Genomic DNA, 18939 nt, shown 5'->3' with positions numbered 1-18939 from the left:
CTTAAACCTCTCCTAAAAAGCAATCTGGCTTCAATTTAATGCTTCCTTAAAGTTGAAGTGGGCCCACAGCAGGCTGTGGAAATGTGGAGGGAAAAACCGCAGGCAGGAAATCCGATAGCGCTCTTTTTCATGTGACTGCCTCCTCCAAGAATCTGGGAGCAACATTCCCCTATTTCATCCAGCAGAATTCATGGAGCTGCTGAAGGAGCTCTTCTTGGTATAGCAAAGCCAATCAGTCTTTGGACGGCACTCATCACTTACAGACACTTGACGATATTTGATGCCCGTCTTACACAGACATCACTTGAGTTAAGCGATAAGAACATGCCGAGTTCATTTAAGCATCAATAGCTGGAGTGGTGAGGAGTTTCTGTATTAAATCTATCGATGTGCAGCTAAAATCCCAGTGATGTAAGGACTGTACTGACAGGATGAAGACAGTACAGTCAGTGTTCAGGAAGACATCCCATAGTGCTCTAATAGTTTCCTGGCGCCCTGGTGGAGGGCCAGTGGAGCCCTCCTTCAGAGAACAACTGGAATAGTGTTTCAATCGACAGGAATGATTGGATGAAGGCTCAGAGTAATGAAAAGCAGAGGTAGCTCTAATTTCCTCCACATGTGCAACACACTCGATAAGTCGTCTACTATAAACGGAGGGACGGGTTTTCGGCCAAATTGGCTCTGCTGTGTTTTGTGACTTACCAGGAGTTCGTCCATGCTGGTCTGGCATTTCTCTAAGTTGATCCGTTTGATGGCCACCTTCTCTTTTCGGGGAATACAGTAGGCCGCTTGAACCACAGCGGTGGCCCCACTTCCTGCAACAGAGAGCGACACCTCACCATGGTAATCCTCCATAGTACCCCCTTTCCCATGATGCTTTAATAGGTTTTCTGGGGTCCAGAACACTGGGTTCTCTTTAGGTCAGGCAAACATAACGTCTTATAAATGTTTCATCACTCAACCTGAAACCAAGCGGCCTTCCTGTGGCTTCTGGATTGAAGCTCATTTGAAATAATGCGGAACTGAAGCCTAGTGTAGTTCACTGAATAACCACTAGGGGCTTATGCTGCAATTCTTATTATTCCAATTAGGCCTGCACAAGAAATCCCAATATCAGCCTGTGTATGCATGCATACCATAAAGGATGGGATAAACTGTGAGAAATGGTAAATTTAAATATTTACACACATTCTAATGGCAGCTTGAAGCCTTTTAAGCATTTGACCAATCGGATAGACCCCTTTCATGTTAGATAACCGCCTCCCATACAGACGAACGTCATTTGGACTACATTTCAAGTTATGTCGACTTTTATTTGAATAAAACTTTTGCAATGAAATGGAAATAATGCTTTAGTTGTTTTTTGTTTTGGAATTTCTTCATATGTCGCGAGTCATATTGTCAGAAATCAGAAAGCCTTTATTGTCATTGTAACACAAGAAACTTGTGACAACGAAATTTCTGGTGCTCTCCAGCTGCTTAAACAATAAAATAGATAATCTTCTAAAGAACAATAAAATTGAGTTTAACTGAAAATATACATATGTACAAAGCTACATAACTATTCTAAATTGCATTATATTGCACTGGGAATTGTTAATATTGCACATTGGCTTCAGATATTGCACGAGTTACAGTTTTTGTGGGATTCACATTTATTTAGGAGGTTGACTGCTCTGGGAAAAAAACTGTTCTTTAGTCTATTTGTGCGAGCCTTGTGGGATCTGTACCGTCGGCCTGACGGTAGCAGTTGGAACAGGTGGTGGTTTGGATGGTGGGAGTCCTTGATGATTTGCCTGGCTCTGCTCGTGTAGCGAGAGCTAGCAATTTCCTCTAGGCTGGGCAGGGGGGAGCCGGTGATTTTCTGGGCCGTGTTGATCACCCTCTGCAGCGCCTTCCTGTCTGCGGCCGAGCATCCTGCATACCAGGCTGTGATGCAGTACGTGAGGATGCTCTCGATGGTGGCTCTGTAGAAGGTCACCAGCAGCTTCTTGTCCAGGTTGTTCCTCCTGAGTATTCTCAGAAAGTGGAGACGCTGCTGGGCCTTCCCTACTGCCGCAGTGGTGTTTGCAGTCCAGGAGAGGTCCTCTGTGATCAGCACACCTAGGTAGCGGATGGAGTGAACCCTGTCCACGCTGACCCCATTTATATAAAGTGGGGGCGGGTCCACTTTCCCCTTTCTGAAGTCCAGGATTATTTCTTTCGTTTTGGTGGTGTTCAGGTGGAGGTTGTTTCCTGAACACCACTTTTCCAGTCTGCTGACTTCATCCCTGTAGAGAGTCTCATCTTCCCCTGAGATGAGCCCGACCACAGCGGTGTCATCAGCAAATTTGATGATTGTGTTGCAGGGGTGGGTTGGCGTGCAGTCCGATGTGTAGAGCGTGAAGAGGAGAGGGCTCAGTACACATCCTTGTGGTGATCCTGTGCTGATTGTGGTCGTTCTGACAGAAAGTCTTTAATCCATGAGCAGATGGGGGAAGAAAGGCCCAGGTGAAGCAGTTTCTCTGTCAGGATGTCTGGGATGATGTTGTTAAAGGCTGAGCTGAAGTCCAGAAAGAGCAGCCTAACGTAGTTCCCTGGGTGGTCCAGGTGGCTCAGGGCAGAGTGAAGAGTGGTGGAAATAGCATCATCTGTTGAGCGATTTGGTTTGTAGGCAAACTGAAGCGGGTCGAGGGTGGGTGGGAGATTATCTTTGATGTGTTTTGCTATCAGTCTTTCAAAACACTTCATGATTACAGGCGTGAGGGCGACTGGCCTGTAGTCGTTGAGGCTGTCTGCTGCTGGCTTTTTGAGAACCGGAATTATGGTGGAGGTTTTGAGGCAGGCTGGGATACTGCACTGTTGTAGGGACTGATTAAAGATACTGGTGAAGACGTCCGCTAATTGGTCGGCGCATGCGCTGAGTACTTTGCCTGGTACTCCATCTGGTCCCGTTGCCTTCCTGGGGTTGGCTGATTTAAGCACCCGTCGTACTTCCTGCTCCTGGAGTACTAGGGTGCTGTTGATGTGGGGTGGTGATGATTGTGGCGTGTCTGCTGGGGGCCTCTGCGTGTCAAACCTGGCAAAGAAATGGTTTAGCTCCCTTGCCAAGGAGGCATCCGCTCCAGTGGACACTGTGTTGCTGCTCCTTTGATTTGTGATGTGTTTTATCCCCTGCCACATCTTCCTGGGGTTGTTGTCAGTGAAGTGCTCTTCAATCTCCTTTTTGTAGGCCATTTTGGCCTTCTTTATGCCTTTTTTTAGGGCAGATCTGGCTGCGCTGTATTGGAGCCAGTCACTGTCCCTTGACCTGAAGGCGGTGTCTCGTTTTTTAAGGAGAGATTTTACTTCGCTGGTCATCCATGGTTTCTGATTTGGGAAAGTTCTGATCCTTTTGTTCACAGTCACATTGCCTATGCAGTGGTTTATATAGGAAAGGACTGTGTCCGTGTGTTCTTGTAGATTTTGGCTGTAGAAAGTGTCCCAGAGTGTGTTTGAGAAGCAGTCTTGCAGTTGTGTGAGGGCAGCTTCGGGCCAGATCCTGATGGTCTTTGTTTCTGGCTTTGTTTTCCTTCTTAGGGGGGTGTAGGTGGGGGTGAGGGACAAGCAGAGGTGGTCTGAGCCTGCTATGTCATGGCGATATTGATCACCAATATCGTACACTGAGAGTTTTCCTCATATCGTGAAACAATGAGACGCAAAAACATTTTCACCTCTGCAGCTGAATTTTACATTACAGACATGTACATATCTGACCAAAAAGGAAACAATCGAGACAGCTACAATCTCTATTAAATGATTAAAAGTAAAGGGGAGTTGTTTTACTTTAAAAAGAGAGTGTGAAAAATTCATCAATTTAATGATATCCTTTATTATTAAACGATAACCGCCTATGTCTTGGAGAATTTGGAGAATTCCCTTTCAACTGAGTTTAAGGGAAGAAAAAAATAAAATAAAATAAAAAAAGAGTTGTGTTTTTCTCCTTTGTTTGCATTGATATGTGTTTATCACTAGACTTTCCTAATCCTGTCTGAAGAAGTAGCTCTAACAGCAAACAAAGCACAAACTCAGCAGCACATCATCACTAAAAGGTTGACTTTGTCAGTAAAAGACTGAAAATAAAAACAAACGGTCATCTAAGCTATGGTAGGCATGTGTGATGAGTTTGCAGATTGTTGAAGATGTGAATGACCAGAAGAGATTAGAACTTATAACAGCGTTAAAACATAAAATGACAAGCTAGTGGAAGCACCCAGCTGACGTCAGAGCGCCACACAGACTCGTAAAATCCTCTCCACTCCACGCGGTGTGAGGTCATTTCACGGCTCCCTCGCTGCTCGTACTCTCAGCGCAGAAGCCGATTCCCCAACAACCACTGTGGTCCTGATCCTGCGCCACGGTCTCGGCACAATCATGTGGAAACGGGCTGGAAGGCTGAGCGTTGCTCTGGTTGACCCTTCAGTCGGCGTTTCATAACATCTCCTTAACTGATAAAAGCATCAGCCGGACATGAACAAACTCTTCATTGTTTACATTGTTTCAACGGGTCTGGGAAGCAAAGACATTTAAAAAATGTTCTAAGAATAATATATGAGAAAAAAAGTACTCTCTTGTTTTATTAAAAAGTAAAATCATCCATTTTTTCCAGCCGTTTTCTCCAAGATTATTACTCCTTCAGGCAAAAAAAAACTATTCAAAATGCACACAAACATGGTTTCTTCTAATAATTGAATAATGTAGTAATTTCCTCTGACAAACAGTGAAGAGTAAATCTAACAAATGAATGCAAAGTATGTGAAACATATTTCCCAACATGAGTAACAGCTATGATCAGATTTCTTCCAGTGACATTGCGGTTGCTCAACTCCCCAGGGTTGTAATGATCCTCCCTCCTCTGTGGCAGAGGCCTGACAAGGAGGTTGTCGGTTCCCCTCCCGCTCTTCCTGCTATCCCAGACCCTTCAGTGAGCTCGATCCGGACCAGTCAGTCAGTCAGGACCAGATCCACCACAGCACAAAATTCTCCACATAAACAGTTTTAAAAGCGGCCAGCAGGGGGCTTAAGACGCAGGTTAAAGTCCCACTCTGTTTCCAGTGGTTTTTTAATTAAGATTACACCTTTTTTAGCCAAATCTAAAAACCTGTGTCGCTCTCTAGAACATAGTTTCAGCAGAGCAGAAGTAGCTCGTTGTGGGTGAGACGTTGGAGCACGGAGCTTGTGGCCAGCGTATTTTCTACGCCATAAAAAAGGTATTTTTTGTCCTCCTGACATTCAACGATTCGAAAAAAAGAAACACTCAGAACTGCAATTTTCAGCTTAATTTTCTATATAATTGACCTCCATCATCAGAAAAACAAAAACACCACAAGTTGATGTTTAAAACAGGATTTCCGTCAGAATGGGGTCTTTTTACGCATATCAGGGAACTACTGACCATCTGCCAGCAGGAACCTGGACTTATGACTGGAGTGATGCTTTGTAAAGTTTTTCAGTTCTGCACAACATAAGAAAAAGTCAATGTAACCCAAACCAAGGGTTTCAAATAATAAATGTACAAAAGACCTCGAAAGGGCAGCTTCAGTAAGCAGTTGGAATAAGAGTTAAAAAAAAAAGTTTTTTTCAAAAAAGCATTAAGAATAGGCAGAAAATTCACTAAGAAAAAGCTCCATGCAATGCCTAATCTGCCCATCTGCCCCTCACACAAATACATGCACTGCAGAGCTGTCAGCTAAAGCCTTGACAAACCTAAACTAAAGTTGCATTTAAAAGTAAGTACGTAAAATTGGTTTTTAATAAATGACTGCACCTATATCCATCAGACGAAATCAAAGTTTTATTTTAATATGTTGCATTTCTAGACAAACGACAAGATTTCACTTGTTTTGAAAGTGAATAAGAGAATTTCATTTCTTTAAGTGAGTTACTTCATTAGTCAAAATCGAATGAAGACGGTTCAGCTGAAAATATGGCGTGTTTACATGTCATGGCGAGGTTTCCTGTTTGACTTTTTTCTTCTCTCATGTCCAAAACTGTGTGTTATTTTGGAATAGCTGTTAAACAAACAGTCCAAAGAGGGTTTTTTTTTTTCATCTTTTGTTTAAAACTGGTGCCATAAATATCCAAATACATCCGAGATAAGGCTGGAAAATGTTCTAAAGCTTATGTGGAGAATTCCTCTACCTTCTACAATCTAAGTGGGCTATGAGCTCATTCTATTAAACAGGATCCTCATGTTCTTATTGTTTAGAATGAAGAATTTAAAATAACTTGTGAAAATAATTTGTTGCTGACTGTCTGAAACAACTCTGCAGAAGAAACATGGACAAAAACGGCCGTGATCTTTTGAAAAGGCATCTTGTGTTTTCTGTAAGCATGTTTCCTCCAAACAAATCTGTCTCTGAGCGTAACGTGGCGTGGAAATGAGCTCTGAAAGAATGTCGATTTCTCCTCTCAGCCTAAATGAACTCCAGTGAGGGCCTAATCCTTAGATTAACATGTTTGCTTTTTTTGGGAGTCGACAGTTGACACAAAGAAACTCAAAGAACACAAGAGGCTCTTCGAGTCCCTCTACATTTTTTGACTGATTCTATCTCTAGTTTGTGGCTATAAAGTTTGTCGTTTAGCTTAATAATAATAATTACTAGTGTTATGGTTGAATAAAATGTATGAAATTATCTATCTATTCATCTTAGGCTCTAAAAGCTCACTGTTCTGGATCATCTAATGGAATTTTAATTAATCTTGCATCAAATTTGTGTTCTTTTTATGCTAGAAGACATTATTTGATGCAGGCCTCACTCATGAGGCAAAAACAACAGCAGAGCGAACCTCGGTTAGCCCTTCCTGCCCTCACCAGGCTAGTTTGAGGTCTGACGTCTTGTATCTTTTACTACATTTCCTCTGCGCACTGTGCCAGCATTCCACACATTATCCAGATGAACAAAAAAAGAAATGTCAAACAACTAACAACCACACCTTCACTCACAGAAATCATGTGGCTTAACGATGAAACGTAGAGTTTCTCTTGGTGTCGTGGATTAGAAAACAGTGACCCGCACAGTTTCCAGGCCAGATTTACCAGCGATCCACCATCACTATTTCCCTGGTCTCTGCCCGGTGCAATCGCAGCGCGTCGGGGTGAAAACGACTGGGTGTGAGCCGTGAAATAACAACTCTTCCTTCCCTGGGGAAACTACCAAAACAAAAGCCTCAGAGGGCATGCTGGGAATGCAGAGGCATCCTCCACGCTCACATAAAGTCGAACAACATCTGCCTGCAATGAAACAGTTTATAGAGCGTTTAGCCAACAGTGTCGGAGTGTGGAAGAGAAGTGGCTTTTAAATAATTTTTGATAAAGTCTTGGAACTAAAGCAGAAATATTAACAGATTTTATGATCTTTTTTTTTTTTAATCAAATGATTTTGCTTTATTGGATCATATAAAAGGTCCACTACATGATTTTATTTTCCTGCCAGTGGAATTAAACCAACCATCAAGCGAACACCTTGGAGCAGGTTTCCTCATTTCTCTCCTGATTTTTTTCCTTTCCTCACGAGTATTTTAGAAATAAAAGGAAAAAAAACTATTAAGAATTAAAAAAAAACACCAAAGAAAAAAGGAAATCTATATACATTCTATAAGTATTAGGCCACACAGACAGGTAAAGTCCCTCCCACAGATGGTTGCGCTTACTTCCCATGTGAAGGACGTCTTTCTAAGTTTAGGAACGACCTTTTAATCAGTTCTGGTACATTTGTGGAGTCGACTAAGCTAAATGTGCAACTATTTCCCAAAACAAAGTTGATCAAGTCAATTTCCCTCTAAACCCTAGCAGGCGGCATGCGGTCCAGCTCAGTAAGAACCGTGGCGGTTTCAAACCTACATAGACACTTTGTACTGAATGTAGCAGCTCAGTGAAATGCGACAGAACTGGTTTCTGCACAAGAGGGGCTTTATCTCTGCATGCAAGCTAAATTGAAGGGTGTTATCTCGAGGGGGTGCCCCAGTCCAAATTTTTCCAAGAAACTAAATTGGAGGGGGTGGAGGGGGGGGTCTAAAGTAAGTAGGTTTTAGCACTGAACAAGCTCAGATATGAAGCCAGCTCCTTCCAGGAAAACAGGTTTGTCAAAGAAGAAGTGCTACACCCCAAAAAACTATTGATTCATGCAAACCAAAGTGTTAATGTTAAAACGATTTTACTCGCTTTACAGATAAATACGTCAGAAATTCTTTAAACTTCACAAGAGAACCTCTTCAGACTGGCCAACATGCCCTCATCCATGCTTTAAACACGCCTAATAAACTACAGGTTTTACAATGTCCTAATTATAAAAAAGCGCCCTGTACAAACTTCTCTTTTCCTTATCAGATCCACAATTTGTCAGAGAATTGTTCCAGCTTTCCGTGGGGGTTAGAAGCTTCATAACATCCAGTAATCCTCTCAAAAGAGCTCACACATAACTGGATTCATTCAGGCAGTAAATACCTCCAAATGCAACAACCAGCCGCAGGAAGTTCACTCTCCGGACCCTGCACTGGCATCAGAACCAGCTTGCTAAAAGCCTCTTGCAGCGGTGAAAAGTAAGCGCACCCCTTTTGCATTTCCATGATGAATTCTCATCTCCTGGTATTTGACAATCAGCCCTGAAAGTGTTTACATGTACCAAGGTGTTTACTACTATTTGATTAGGATCCCATGTATGTATTTACATTTGAATAACATTTAGAGGGGGAAATATACTATTTTTAATTGAAATTGATATTGCATACTCAGAGAAAAATAAGTACAATATTTTATATCGTTTACTTTAGCCAATATTTATGCCGCTTAGTCTATATAGTAAAATTGATTAAAATAGTGAATTTTGCAGGTTTTCTTGTGTAAATAGTCTAAAAACATTACTATTTAGCATATTTTTGTTTGAGCTATTCTTACGAACCAGGTTCTTACCAGAACATGTCTTCCCATTAAATAACATATTAAATTTATTAAAATAAGTCTTCTGACTGAAGCTGTGGCTCATACGATTACAATTGGGTTTTAGATCAGTATAAGAAACTATTTTCCCCCCAGTCTCTCGCCAGCAATTAGTCAGAGCCTGTAGCGTTTGAGCCCTAGCAAAACGCCGGTAGGTTGCTCTCTCACCGGAGCCTTTTTACCGTTACCGAGTCCAAACACAAACCGGTCGGACTAGTCAACTCGTCGCCTGCCTTTAACTTGACCCAGTTCGGTGGAAAGAACTGCTTCCTGTCCGCTTTTTAGCTTAGCTCGCGCTGGGAGGCAGCAGAAAGCAGGAAATTCACTAACTACCGGTTAAGCTAACAGGCTAATGATCACATACCAATCACCTCGTGTAGCTCATAATCATCTCTGTTGATGGACCAGGGTTGGGAGCTCGGGTCCTCCGACATGGTGGTTCAAGAGTCTACTGAGACCGTAGTGTCTCTCCGTTTTGGTTGTGAACCCAGACACGGTGCGAGAAAAAAAGAAGTTATCCAAACACAGCCAACAAAGGCGACACTTCCCTTTCTTAGCAGATCCTGCAGCACTCCTGTCATTCCCAAAGTTTGACACTAGCTTGGCAGCCCCGCCTACTGCATTCCTGCCGAGCAAATGTGGACCTTAACGGCGGACATATCGGGCGAAGTGCACCGCACGAGCGCCACAGACCTGCTGTGGTCGGTTGGGGAAATTCATTTCCGCTCGTGGACGGTGAACACTGCCCCCAAATCAATAGTTCTTTTTCTTTTTCTTTAAAGTAAAAAAAATCAACGCTCTTTGTACATTGAAGCTCAGGCTAAAGGTTAGCCCAAATATTTCACCACAGCTGCGTAAGCGTTTTACCCAGCAGCCAAATTTTTGCCTCATTCCTATACACCATTACATATTTTTTATTCATACTTCTTTACGAAACAATACACTAGCAAACAGCACATTTTATCATCACTGACAAAACCAAACTCGAGGACAATGATAGGTATATTTTTAAGGGGGCGTACTGCTCCGAAAGAACCCAGTCCTCTGATTGGATGAGTTTTACTTCCTTGGGGTTTAGTTTTATGAGTAAATAATGTTCTCCCTCTGCGAAAAAGAGACATCTGCTGGTGGTGGCGGGTACTACAGGAAAACACGACGGGACGTTTTTAGTTTGGAAAGTGGAAAAAAGATGCGTTCTAAAATGTTTTGACCAATCTAAAAACTTTATATGAATATATATATCCATACACTTAACAAGGAATTGAAATCTTTTATTTAAAAAAAAAAATCACATTTATAGCTTACAAAAGTATTTTCAAAAGATTGAAAAAAACAAAATTGGTCATGAACATGTCGAATTATCAGTCACAACGCCTTATCATCCTCTTGCCCCCCTTGTGCAGCTTGATTATAAAATATATAATTATTTCAAGTGAAAACAAATAGATATGTTTTGCTTCAATGTCAGCAAGATATGTAATACAAGATGCAGCTGAAGATGTAAGAGCTTGATATTTTACAACAAAAGCTATTGAAAGATCTATTTTTAAAAATAATAAGGCACTTTTAAACATGGTTGACAGTCTGGTCCACATTCATGGCAAGGATAAAGCTTTGGCGAGTCGTATCCAGAACCACGCCTGAGTGCAGGGCTTGGTGTAGTCGCATACAGTGAGGAACCGCAAGATGGTCGGAAATGGCTTTTTCATCGTCTTATAGATGACTGGAATGAGACGTTTATTCCGAGCCCCTATAATGGAACAGTGAAGAAGTTACATGTCAAAAGACGTTCTTAGAGTAGTTTACTATGATCAAAGTATTTTACCGGGAATGACCGTATTACCAGGGCAGAGGCTGAGGGCAAACTTGGTCTGAAAGTCACAGGCATCACTTTCCAGATATTCATCAGATATCACAACCACCATTCTCTTACACCTGCACACATGGACACATAAACATCAATTATTTGCTCAATTAGAAGGTAGAATGGCAACGTCAGCTGATATCCCACCTCTTCTCGATGAGTTCACTTGTGATGGTCCAAACGCAGGAACCTGGGAGGACATCTCTGTCAAACACACACAGCTTCAGCTTGTGATCCGTCTGCTCCAGCTCTCGGATCATCTCACAGACAAAGTGGAAGTCGTCTTGGCAGTAGCAGATGAAGGCGTCAAACATCTCAGGTGACCCTGAATTCAACACAAATGCACCAGTTTTATGAAAAAATAGATAAAAAATAAATAAATAAAAGAACAATCCAGGAGTCAAACATGAAATAAAACTGTTCATCACTGGAAACAGGACACCAGAGTGCTGTGCAGAGCAGTGACACAAAGATGTGTAGCAAAGATCTGATTAAAGTTTACGATTAACAGCCAAATAAAGAATTAATGCAATCCTTATTTAGAGTTAAAAATCCATACAGGTTAACTGTCTCAAGATAAAAAACAGAAACAATAAACTGCATTAAAAAAAAACTGAAAAAAGCTCTTTTTATATTTTCAGATTTAGCTAACATTTAAAAGGCCATGCAATATATTTCTCACCCTTCTGTTTAAATTAGCTTAGTTTGATCTGCTTAAATGCATCTGCAGTGACACAAAGTTGTAAAACTGCATGTACTCCAGCTCATTGTGCAGAGGAAAGTATTCTTCCTGTTTCCAGATTTGAACTTAATACACTTTTCAAACGTTTTTATTGAATGTGAAGCGTATTAAGAAAACTTTGCACGACGGAAAATATATTTAAAGCTGCAACAGAAAAATCCAGCATAGAAATCGTTCCTATTTGAGGAGTGTGGGACAATTCTTTAAAAAAAAAAACACTGAAAAAATGTGCAGGGAGAGTCATAAATGTGAATAAATAAATATAAATTTACAAAAAATCCTTACCATCTGGGTCATCTTCCACAGTGATGCCAAACCTTTCTGGGGTGCGAGGAACGCAGCTGTCAACCTCAGCCACCTGCAGCGGAGGCTCAGATTTTCTCTGCAAACTCTCCAAGTACTTCCTGACGTCCTCATCTGAGGAAAATAATAATAATAACAGTTAAAAGAGGCAGAGGAAAACCTGTTGGGAACATTTTATTAGATTGTAATTACAAGAGAAAATGTTCCAAGCGTGCATGTGATAAATGATCTTGTTCTTTTGGTGGTATAACTTGAGTGTAATATCTCAGGATTTACACAAAGCTGGCTTTAAAAGTAGCCAAATGGTCTGTTATAATCCTCATTCATTACCAATAAAGCCAATTAAATCAATCTTTATATAAAAATTGCAACTTTGACTTTTTAAGTCTATGAAATTATCTATGTTAAGAGTCTGTGTTCACAATGTAAGCCTCCCATGATGTACGTGGTTGCTATTTCGTTATTTTGCACAACCACAAACGAAAACAACAGCTAGAAATTCTGCATTTAGGTAAGATCTGCTGCGCAGGAAGTGAAGCCCAAATTATTTTAATGGCTGTAAATGTTGCACCTATTTGAGGGCGAAGATCCTCCACCACGTCCTTCCTCTCCACCTCCGTCAAGATGGACAGCAGCTTCCCCACAGAAGCATCTTTGCTCCGGGCCTGCCAGTCCTCCAGCACAGTTTTGGTCGGGTTCTTCGACGCCTCGTAGTTCTTGATTTCCAGGTAGGTGAAGCCCATCTCCTCGGCAACCGTCATCCAGTCGGCGGCCACCGTGTTTTTGGGGTTCAGATAAAGTCCCAGCTTTCTCCTCACGGTGACGTTCAGCGCCACCAGAGGGACCGTCCACAGATCCACGTCCGAAGAGCAACCGGCCATGTTTACGGGAAAGCTCCGGAACTAAGACGATCTGAAGAAAAACATCGCGACGGCTGGTGGAAGTTGCGAAAGTCCGGAGACATAAGACGGAAGTGACGTACGGGTCCGTCTGCACGTGGGAGGAAGTGACGTCTGTTCTACAAAATTTCTTTTACACGCTTTACATTTCACCAGTTCCTTAAAAAGCAAAACAACTATTTATCAGGTTCAAATGAATTATTGACTAGTTTAAAACTTTCTTAGAAAAAAAAGTTATGGGAAAACGTTTTATGGGAGCCTGATCAAAAAACAACAACTTTGTATTCAAGAACAAAAAAAGTTTATAAAAATAGAAACAAATCAGTAGTTTCAATTCCTCTTTATGCAGTGTACCATAAAACAATCTCAATTCCTTCTTCCCTCAGAGAATAAAATATATAAAAAAAAACAGTTTGGAGCATAAAACAGAAGTTACCAGATAACAAGATTTTATAACACACATCTTTGGAAAAAAACAACAACCTTGTAACCATCAAAAACAGAGCAAGAACAAACATTCAAATAGATCTCTTATGGAGAAAACATGTTGATAAAAAAATAACTTTGCTGCAAAAAAGAAATTAAAAAAGATCAGACCGACTTTCACTGACAATTCTGTATGTTCTGAAAAGCTGCAGAGTCTATGAAAGGTGAATCAGGAGGCACTTTTATTTATTTTTTCACAGCCAAGAAACACAGTTCCCAAAACGTCCAACAACTTCCCTATTAAATAAAAAGCCATACCATATATCTGTTTAAAACTCAGCTTAGCGTTTTCTTTTCACAGGTTTTTACTTTTAGAGAAATAGAAGTCGATGCCCCGGTCCCGGTGCTGTTTGGGGGTGTGAGAAGGCCCTTTCTTTCCTTTTTGTGACGGTCCTGGTCCACTCTAAGAAAAGAATGCAACACATTTGTCCATGCTATTAAAATTTTGTTTTTTACGTCCAGTTAACCAAAAAAAATGTTTAATGCTACTGAATGTTAAATAAATGCTCTAATCTAATCATCTAAACTGATTTATTTATCAGCATGAAAGAGTTCATGAAGTTGAAATATACCTTTTTTGACTGCTAGCTTTAGATGTAGCCTAATATTTGTGGAAAAAAAGTGTCAAGCATAATGTTGAATTATTGTTTAATATAAAACAGGGGGGAAAAAAATCCCCTCAATAAGTCAAAACTTGCATATCTTTTCAGATAAAAAATGCCTTTTTAAGTCAGTACTCTAAATACTCTAAAAACAAACAAATTTAGTAGCCTCTTTCAGTCACATCATTCACTTCCTTTTTCCTCAAACACCTACCGGTTTCTTGTTAAAGTGCCTGCCCCACTCTGGCGCTGTCACTATAGGGGTGGGGTAGGTCTCGCCAAGCGACACACGAGCACGTGACAGAGCGGCGGAGCTGAGGTTCCAGGGAGTGTGCACATCTCCTCCTCTGACAGCCGTCAGCTCTGGGATCCACTGGCGCACATAGTCCCCCTGCAGCACAAGTGCATGTCGCAATTCAGAGTTTTAATATTGTGCACATGATCCAATTCTAAAAAAACTGCCAAAGGGAAATATAACTAGCGTACATTGCTGTCATAGTCGAGAGCTTGTTTGATCATGTTGAACTTCCTGTTCTCTCTGGGGTCGTTTCCTATACCGGCACTGTAAAGCCAGTTCCCATAGTTGCTGCAGACGTCATGATCAATCTTTAAAGATAAAAACAAAAATTACAATGCTGTTTAATAAAACATTTGAGAAAAAATGTGTGTCTGTAGTTTATTTCAAACTTGGTCCACACTACATACCAGCAGATACTCGAACCACTCAGCCCCCATCCTCCAGTCCAGGCCCAGATCTTTGGTGAGGAAGCTTGCAACATTTTGTCTCCCCCTGTTGGACATGAAGCCCGTCATGGCCAACTCTCTCATGTTGGCGTCTACAAAAGGCACCCCTGTTCGTCCCTCTGTGAGGGCAAATGTCACAGGCACAAACCACATTTATGTCTATTTCACTTCCAGATAGAAAAATACATTATACCATAAAGCATTCCTGATACTTTCCAGGATTTTCAACTAATTTCTAATTCTTTACATTTCTAAAATAAGATTGGGATTGTGTTTGTAGTTGGCAGTGACTTAATACAGCAAAATAATTTATCTTGAGCACAAAAACAGTTTTTTACACGACAATAAGTCCTGAATAATATTTAAAATGTGTCAATACAAACCTTTCCATGCATCAAACAGCTTTGTGTCTCTTTTCCATGGCAACGATTTGTCTTGAAGCCCTAACCAGAAATTAAGCATAAACATCAGAATTTATTTTGACCTTAAAAGCAAATTATTAATTAACATTAATTAAAGAAAATGTACCTTTGATAAAAAACATTTTGTTTCCATACTTTACTCCTACAAACTTGAAGTAGTCCCTCCATAAAAGCTCAAAGATAACCCTGTGTAAGAAAATCACATGAAAATAATGGAACCGTGAACACAGTGTTCGCACTTTTTGACATTAAAATGGGTGTTTGTGAGTGATGGGACCCTTACCAGTAGGTGCTCTGATTTGCCGTCCGCTCCTGCTCATACTTTTTGATCTGATGGTAAATATATCTGGGAGAAATGCATCCCATTGCCAGCCTGCAGTACAACAACATCACATCATTAGTTATAGGAAATCTATGAATCATGACAAGCAAACATGTTGCTGTAACCTCCTTTTATGATTCTACTTATTTTAATAATTGAATGATTTTAATTATTTTCATGATTGTCTGTGTTGTTGCTGTTTAATCCTGATTCTTTCTGGTGTCTCCAGTAGCTCATTTTATGTCTCTTTCTCAAAAGGTCTCAAAAGTTAAAAATAAGATTTTTATCTTAATCTGTCTTGCCTGGATAAATAAAGGTTAAAAAAAAATGTCCAGACTCTTGAGAATAAAAAAGTGACTCTCACCAAGGTGAGAATTTGGTGGAATAATCAACCCCGATTAATCCATTACGAGTCTCTTTATATGTGGCAACTGCATCCTAAAATAGATGGAACAGAAATAGATTCAGGTTTTTTTTTTAATCCACAGCATCTAATTGTAATTTGTTCCGCGCTTACAGTATCCCAGAAGTAGTGTTTGAGTCTGGCCAGAGCTTGACTTTCTCCACCACTGCAGGGGAAAGCTGAGCGAGGATCAGTCTCAGGCTCTGAAGATTAAAGAGGGGAAACAGTTTAAACAGTAGGCTACTTCATACTCCCCTTATTTAAATCGATTAAAGACCCACTCCAAGTAAAAAGCTAAAAACAGATGAAGATCAACTTCATCTGTGCGTTCTCACTGCCAGCAGTTTATTAAGAACGTGGGATAAAATTTCAGGCGAAACTCTGCAAACATTAAGTATTCAACTCATTTGATCATTTACCAGTTTGCTCCAGATCCTCTGCTGTAGGGATAGCTCCACCTTCTAGCCCTGGGGGGAGAGAATTCAGCCTGTCTGGGGTCGGGAACACGGGTCTCACCCTGCTCTTGCTCTCCACGGCCTTTCTGAACTCGGTGTACACGTCAGGAAGTCTAGAAGAACGGCAGGAAATATTACACAGCACTTTTTCAAACTCGCCTTAACAGACACCATGTCTTCAGCTAAAATACTACTTCCTTCCCTAAAGTCTTGTTCTGTGGATGCAAGACAATTTCCTCTCACACCTGGCCATGTGCGGGAATGGCAGATCATCTCTGTGGAACAGTGTGGAGCCCCAGCAGGTGTGAACTTTCACTTCCATCTGAGCGCAGACTTCCTTCACCTTTTTCTCCACATTCAGCTCCTCTGAAGCCACCTGAAAGTGTCAAACGTTGATATAAAAGTGGAATAGATTTAACCAAAAGCCAGATTTATGGTTAAGAGGAAAAAAATAAAAGACTACCTCTTCATGGAAAGCTACACTGCTGACAGAGCCAAGTTGCTTGATCAGGTCAGCGACTACTTCTTCTGGCTTCCCACGTCTCACCACCAAATTGCTGTCACACACAAGTAAACACACCCTAGTCACAGTTCAAACCATGCCAGCCAAGCTGCATCCTGAATTTGAGCGGAAAGAGAGATGGGGACAATTTGTGCAGCAGCGGTGTTAATGTAAACACAACCTCTGTGAGTCCAGGTGCATCCTGATCCTGTTACATGTGTATTAAATCAATCCTGGAAAGCTAGGAGAAGTGATGAGGCAGAGCATGATTGGGAGTAAAAAATATTGTTTTTACTGGAAAAATAAAAGAACACTCTTCAAAATCAAAATAAAAAGTAGATGAGGGACAGGTAGCATGAACATTACAAGGCAGAGGGATTACCTGCCCTTGCTGAGGAGTGTGTTTCTGAGGTCTCTGACGCTGTCCAGTAAAAAGCGTAGACGAAAAGGCCCAGTCTTTGGAAAGTTGAAGTTGTAGGTTCCCACATAATGCCTGGGGTCGAAGCAATAAAGCGGGACTATGTGGTCTGCATTTTTCTGAGCCCAGAAGAAAAGCTGCACAAAAAAAGCACAAAGTCGAGTTGGTATTAAAGAGAGTGAGGCCGCAAATATGCAATATTTTTTAATTAGTTAGTTAGTTAGTTAGCAACACTGATCTCCTGTGGGACCCTTGACCTCGATTCCCCCAGTAGCCACGGGTAAATAATTATATGGGTCAAAATTAACCTTTCTGTTGGTCAGTCCTAACAATACAGGTCAGCTTTGAATATAAAACTAAAATGAACTTATCATTTGGAGCAAACCTTAACTTGTGGGGAATTTGAAGGTTTAAGAAACGTAAAAAACAGACAAACTTCTGCTAAGACTGTAAAGCAGCAGTGATGCAAAGAGTTGGAGACAGCATTTATCTCCTAAAATTATTTATGAATATGCGAAACATCCGAATTTGCACTTCGATTGTTGCTTTTTGTTTGCTTGATTCCATTTATTTTAGCCCATAAATAAGACATGTTCAAACCTTTGGTCAATACTTTCATAGTTTTCCATCTGTTATTATTGTTTTGCACTAAAACAAAATCATTTGGGTGACTATACTTCTACTTGAGTAATATTTAGAATTAAGGCTGGTAGTACTTGAGTAGGATGCTTTGCCCCAAAGATTCGCTTTGGGCCTTGAAGAAGCTAGAAAAGCGCTATATAAGTACACGCCATTTACCATTTACCATTGCCACTTCTATGCAGTGGTGTCTGTTTGCCATAAATTTATAAATGTTCTGTTGACATTGATTTTTTATACTTTTTTTAATTTAAACATTGCATCTGGGTTTAATATGTTGTTATACAAATAGACAAAAATGGACAACTTTTTCCTAATCGACCTGCATCTGGAAATCAATTTTCAAATAAATCTTGTCCAGTTGAATTTTGGTAAGATTTCCTTTGCTTACTCCAAAATAAGAAAACAAATGTTGTTCTTTCATGTTAAAATTATCTTTTACCTTTCATTTTTAGATCTAAACAAAAATTCATCAAAAATCTGAAAACTAGGTTTATAAGGGTTAACACACAAGTGTCCATTTTAAAGTAACCTTCAGACTTTGTGTTTTTTTTTGTAATAAATCAAAAATAATCAAACAAGTTATAAAGCAAAATTGAATGTGTAAATTAACTTATTTGATTACATTTCTTCTACCTATAATAGAAGAAGATGCTGCTTGAAAATAAGTCTCATGTTACCGGATGTTGTTTATTGCTGTTTCACAATAAAACCAAACAAAAAAGCTCGTTGGCTTTGAAAATGTGGTTTTTATTCTGAAAAAAGTCAACCGGAAGTATATTTATATGCGTTAAATGTGTTCAACTGAGTAATTCGATGTAAAAACGTTGTCGTATTATTTATTAGAAGAGAAAATGTCATATTTTAGACTCTTAAATGCCACCCAAACACGGTAGCAAAATCGAAACTAGCATGTAATTTTAAGCTACACTGGGTTTAGCATGAAACGTCATAACATTCAGTGATTCACGTTCTTACCTCGTTGTCGTGAAGGCGTAAGTCATTTCTTAGTAAACATATTACAATACGAGAGCTAGCCATAATGATTAACCCGCGCTGTAAACACAACAACAGTCTTCCACGGAGACAGAAGTGCCTCGTTCTCCCGGCGTCTGGCTGCACGAGCGTCACGTTTCCACGCACGTTACCAAACGCTGCTTTTGTAACTCCAGTTCGTAACAG

At 40.5% G+C, this 18939-nt stretch overlaps 3 protein-coding genes across 5 annotated transcripts in view; all 3 read right to left on the bottom strand.

Moving 5' to 3' along the window:
• The window catches only part of LOC101156367 (serine/threonine-protein kinase OSR1), a 32670-nt gene extending 23032 nt beyond the window's left edge, over positions 1-9638 (bottom strand). The window contains exons 1-2 of one of the 2 annotated variants that reach the window (XM_023950451.1): positions 9321-9638; positions 703-815 (exon numbers count right to left, since the gene is read on the bottom strand). In XM_023950451.1, the coding sequence (XP_023806219.1) occupies positions 703-815; positions 9321-9390 (183 nt within the window). In that variant the 5' untranslated portion in view covers positions 9391-9638. The remainder of the gene's footprint in view (positions 1-702; positions 816-9320) is intronic. The other variant, XM_023950452.1, reaches the window with a different exon arrangement.
• A 568-nt stretch (positions 9639-10206) lies between these two features.
• Positions 10207-12851, bottom strand: myd88 (myeloid differentiation primary response 88). Of its 2 annotated transcripts, none has more exons than XM_020712727.2 (5): positions 12437-12851; positions 11848-11979; positions 10968-11145; positions 10782-10891; positions 10207-10706 (listed from the first exon to the last, which is right to left on the bottom strand). In XM_020712727.2, the coding sequence occupies exons 1-5, from the start codon at positions 12744-12746 to the stop codon at positions 10552-10554; spliced, it is 885 nt and encodes a 294-aa protein (XP_020568386.2). In that variant the 5' UTR covers positions 12747-12851; the 3' UTR covers positions 10207-10551. The 2 variants fall into 2 exon arrangements, with proteins under 2 accessions (XP_020568386.2, XP_004081134.3); XM_004081086.4 differs by having other exon boundaries at positions 10800-10891; positions 12437-12850.
• Positions 12852-13089: 238 nt separating this feature from the next.
• LOC101168329 (cryptochrome DASH) lies at positions 13090-18919 on the bottom strand. Its single transcript, XM_004081085.4, has 14 exons — positions 18736-18919; positions 17083-17255; positions 16662-16755; positions 16444-16574; positions 16163-16311; positions 15858-15946; positions 15705-15778; positions 15302-15391; positions 15125-15204; positions 14980-15039; positions 14558-14715; positions 14339-14458; positions 14067-14243; positions 13090-13653 (listed from the first exon to the last, which is right to left on the bottom strand). The coding sequence occupies exons 1-14, from the start codon at positions 18796-18798 to the stop codon at positions 13546-13548; spliced, it is 1566 nt and encodes a 521-aa protein (XP_004081133.1). The 5' UTR covers positions 18799-18919; the 3' UTR covers positions 13090-13545.
• Positions 18920-18939: the final 20 nt, after the last annotated feature.

The sequence above is a fragment of the Oryzias latipes genome, chromosome 20, assembly GCF_002234675.1.
Source record: "Oryzias latipes chromosome 20, ASM223467v1".
Taxonomy (NCBI): Eukaryota; Metazoa; Chordata; class Actinopteri; order Beloniformes; family Adrianichthyidae; genus Oryzias; species Oryzias latipes.
This window is presented reverse-complemented; position numbering and strand designations above follow the sequence as displayed.

What these genes read in the sequence shown, in the direction of transcription:
- myd88 (XM_020712727.2), bottom strand. Translation starts at nt 12,746, where the DNA reads ATGGCCGGTTGCTCTTCGGACGTGGATCTGTGGACGGTCCCTCTGGTG. An exon ending in GGATCTTCGCCCTCAAATAG is followed by an intron (nt 11,980 to 12,436) that starts GTGCAACATTTA and finishes TATTTTCCTCAG; the next exon opens with ATGAGGACGTCAGGAAGTAC. An exon ending in AGTGAACTCATCGAGAAGAG is followed by an intron (nt 10,892 to 10,967) that starts GTGGGATATCAG and finishes CCATGTGTGCAG; the next exon opens with GTGTAAGAGAATGGTGGTTG.
- LOC101168329 (XM_004081085.4), bottom strand. Translation starts at nt 18,798, where the DNA reads ATGGCTAGCTCTCGTATTGTAATATGTTTACTAAGAAATGACTTACGC. An exon ending in TCCACCAAATTCTCACCTTG is followed by an intron (nt 15,392 to 15,704) that starts GTGAGAGTCACT and finishes GTTGTACTGCAG; the next exon opens with GCTGGCAATGGGATGCATTT. An exon ending in CAAAATGTTTTTTATCAAAG is followed by an intron (nt 15,040 to 15,124) that starts GTACATTTTCTT and finishes ATTTCTGGTTAG; the next exon opens with GGCTTCAAGACAAATCGTTG.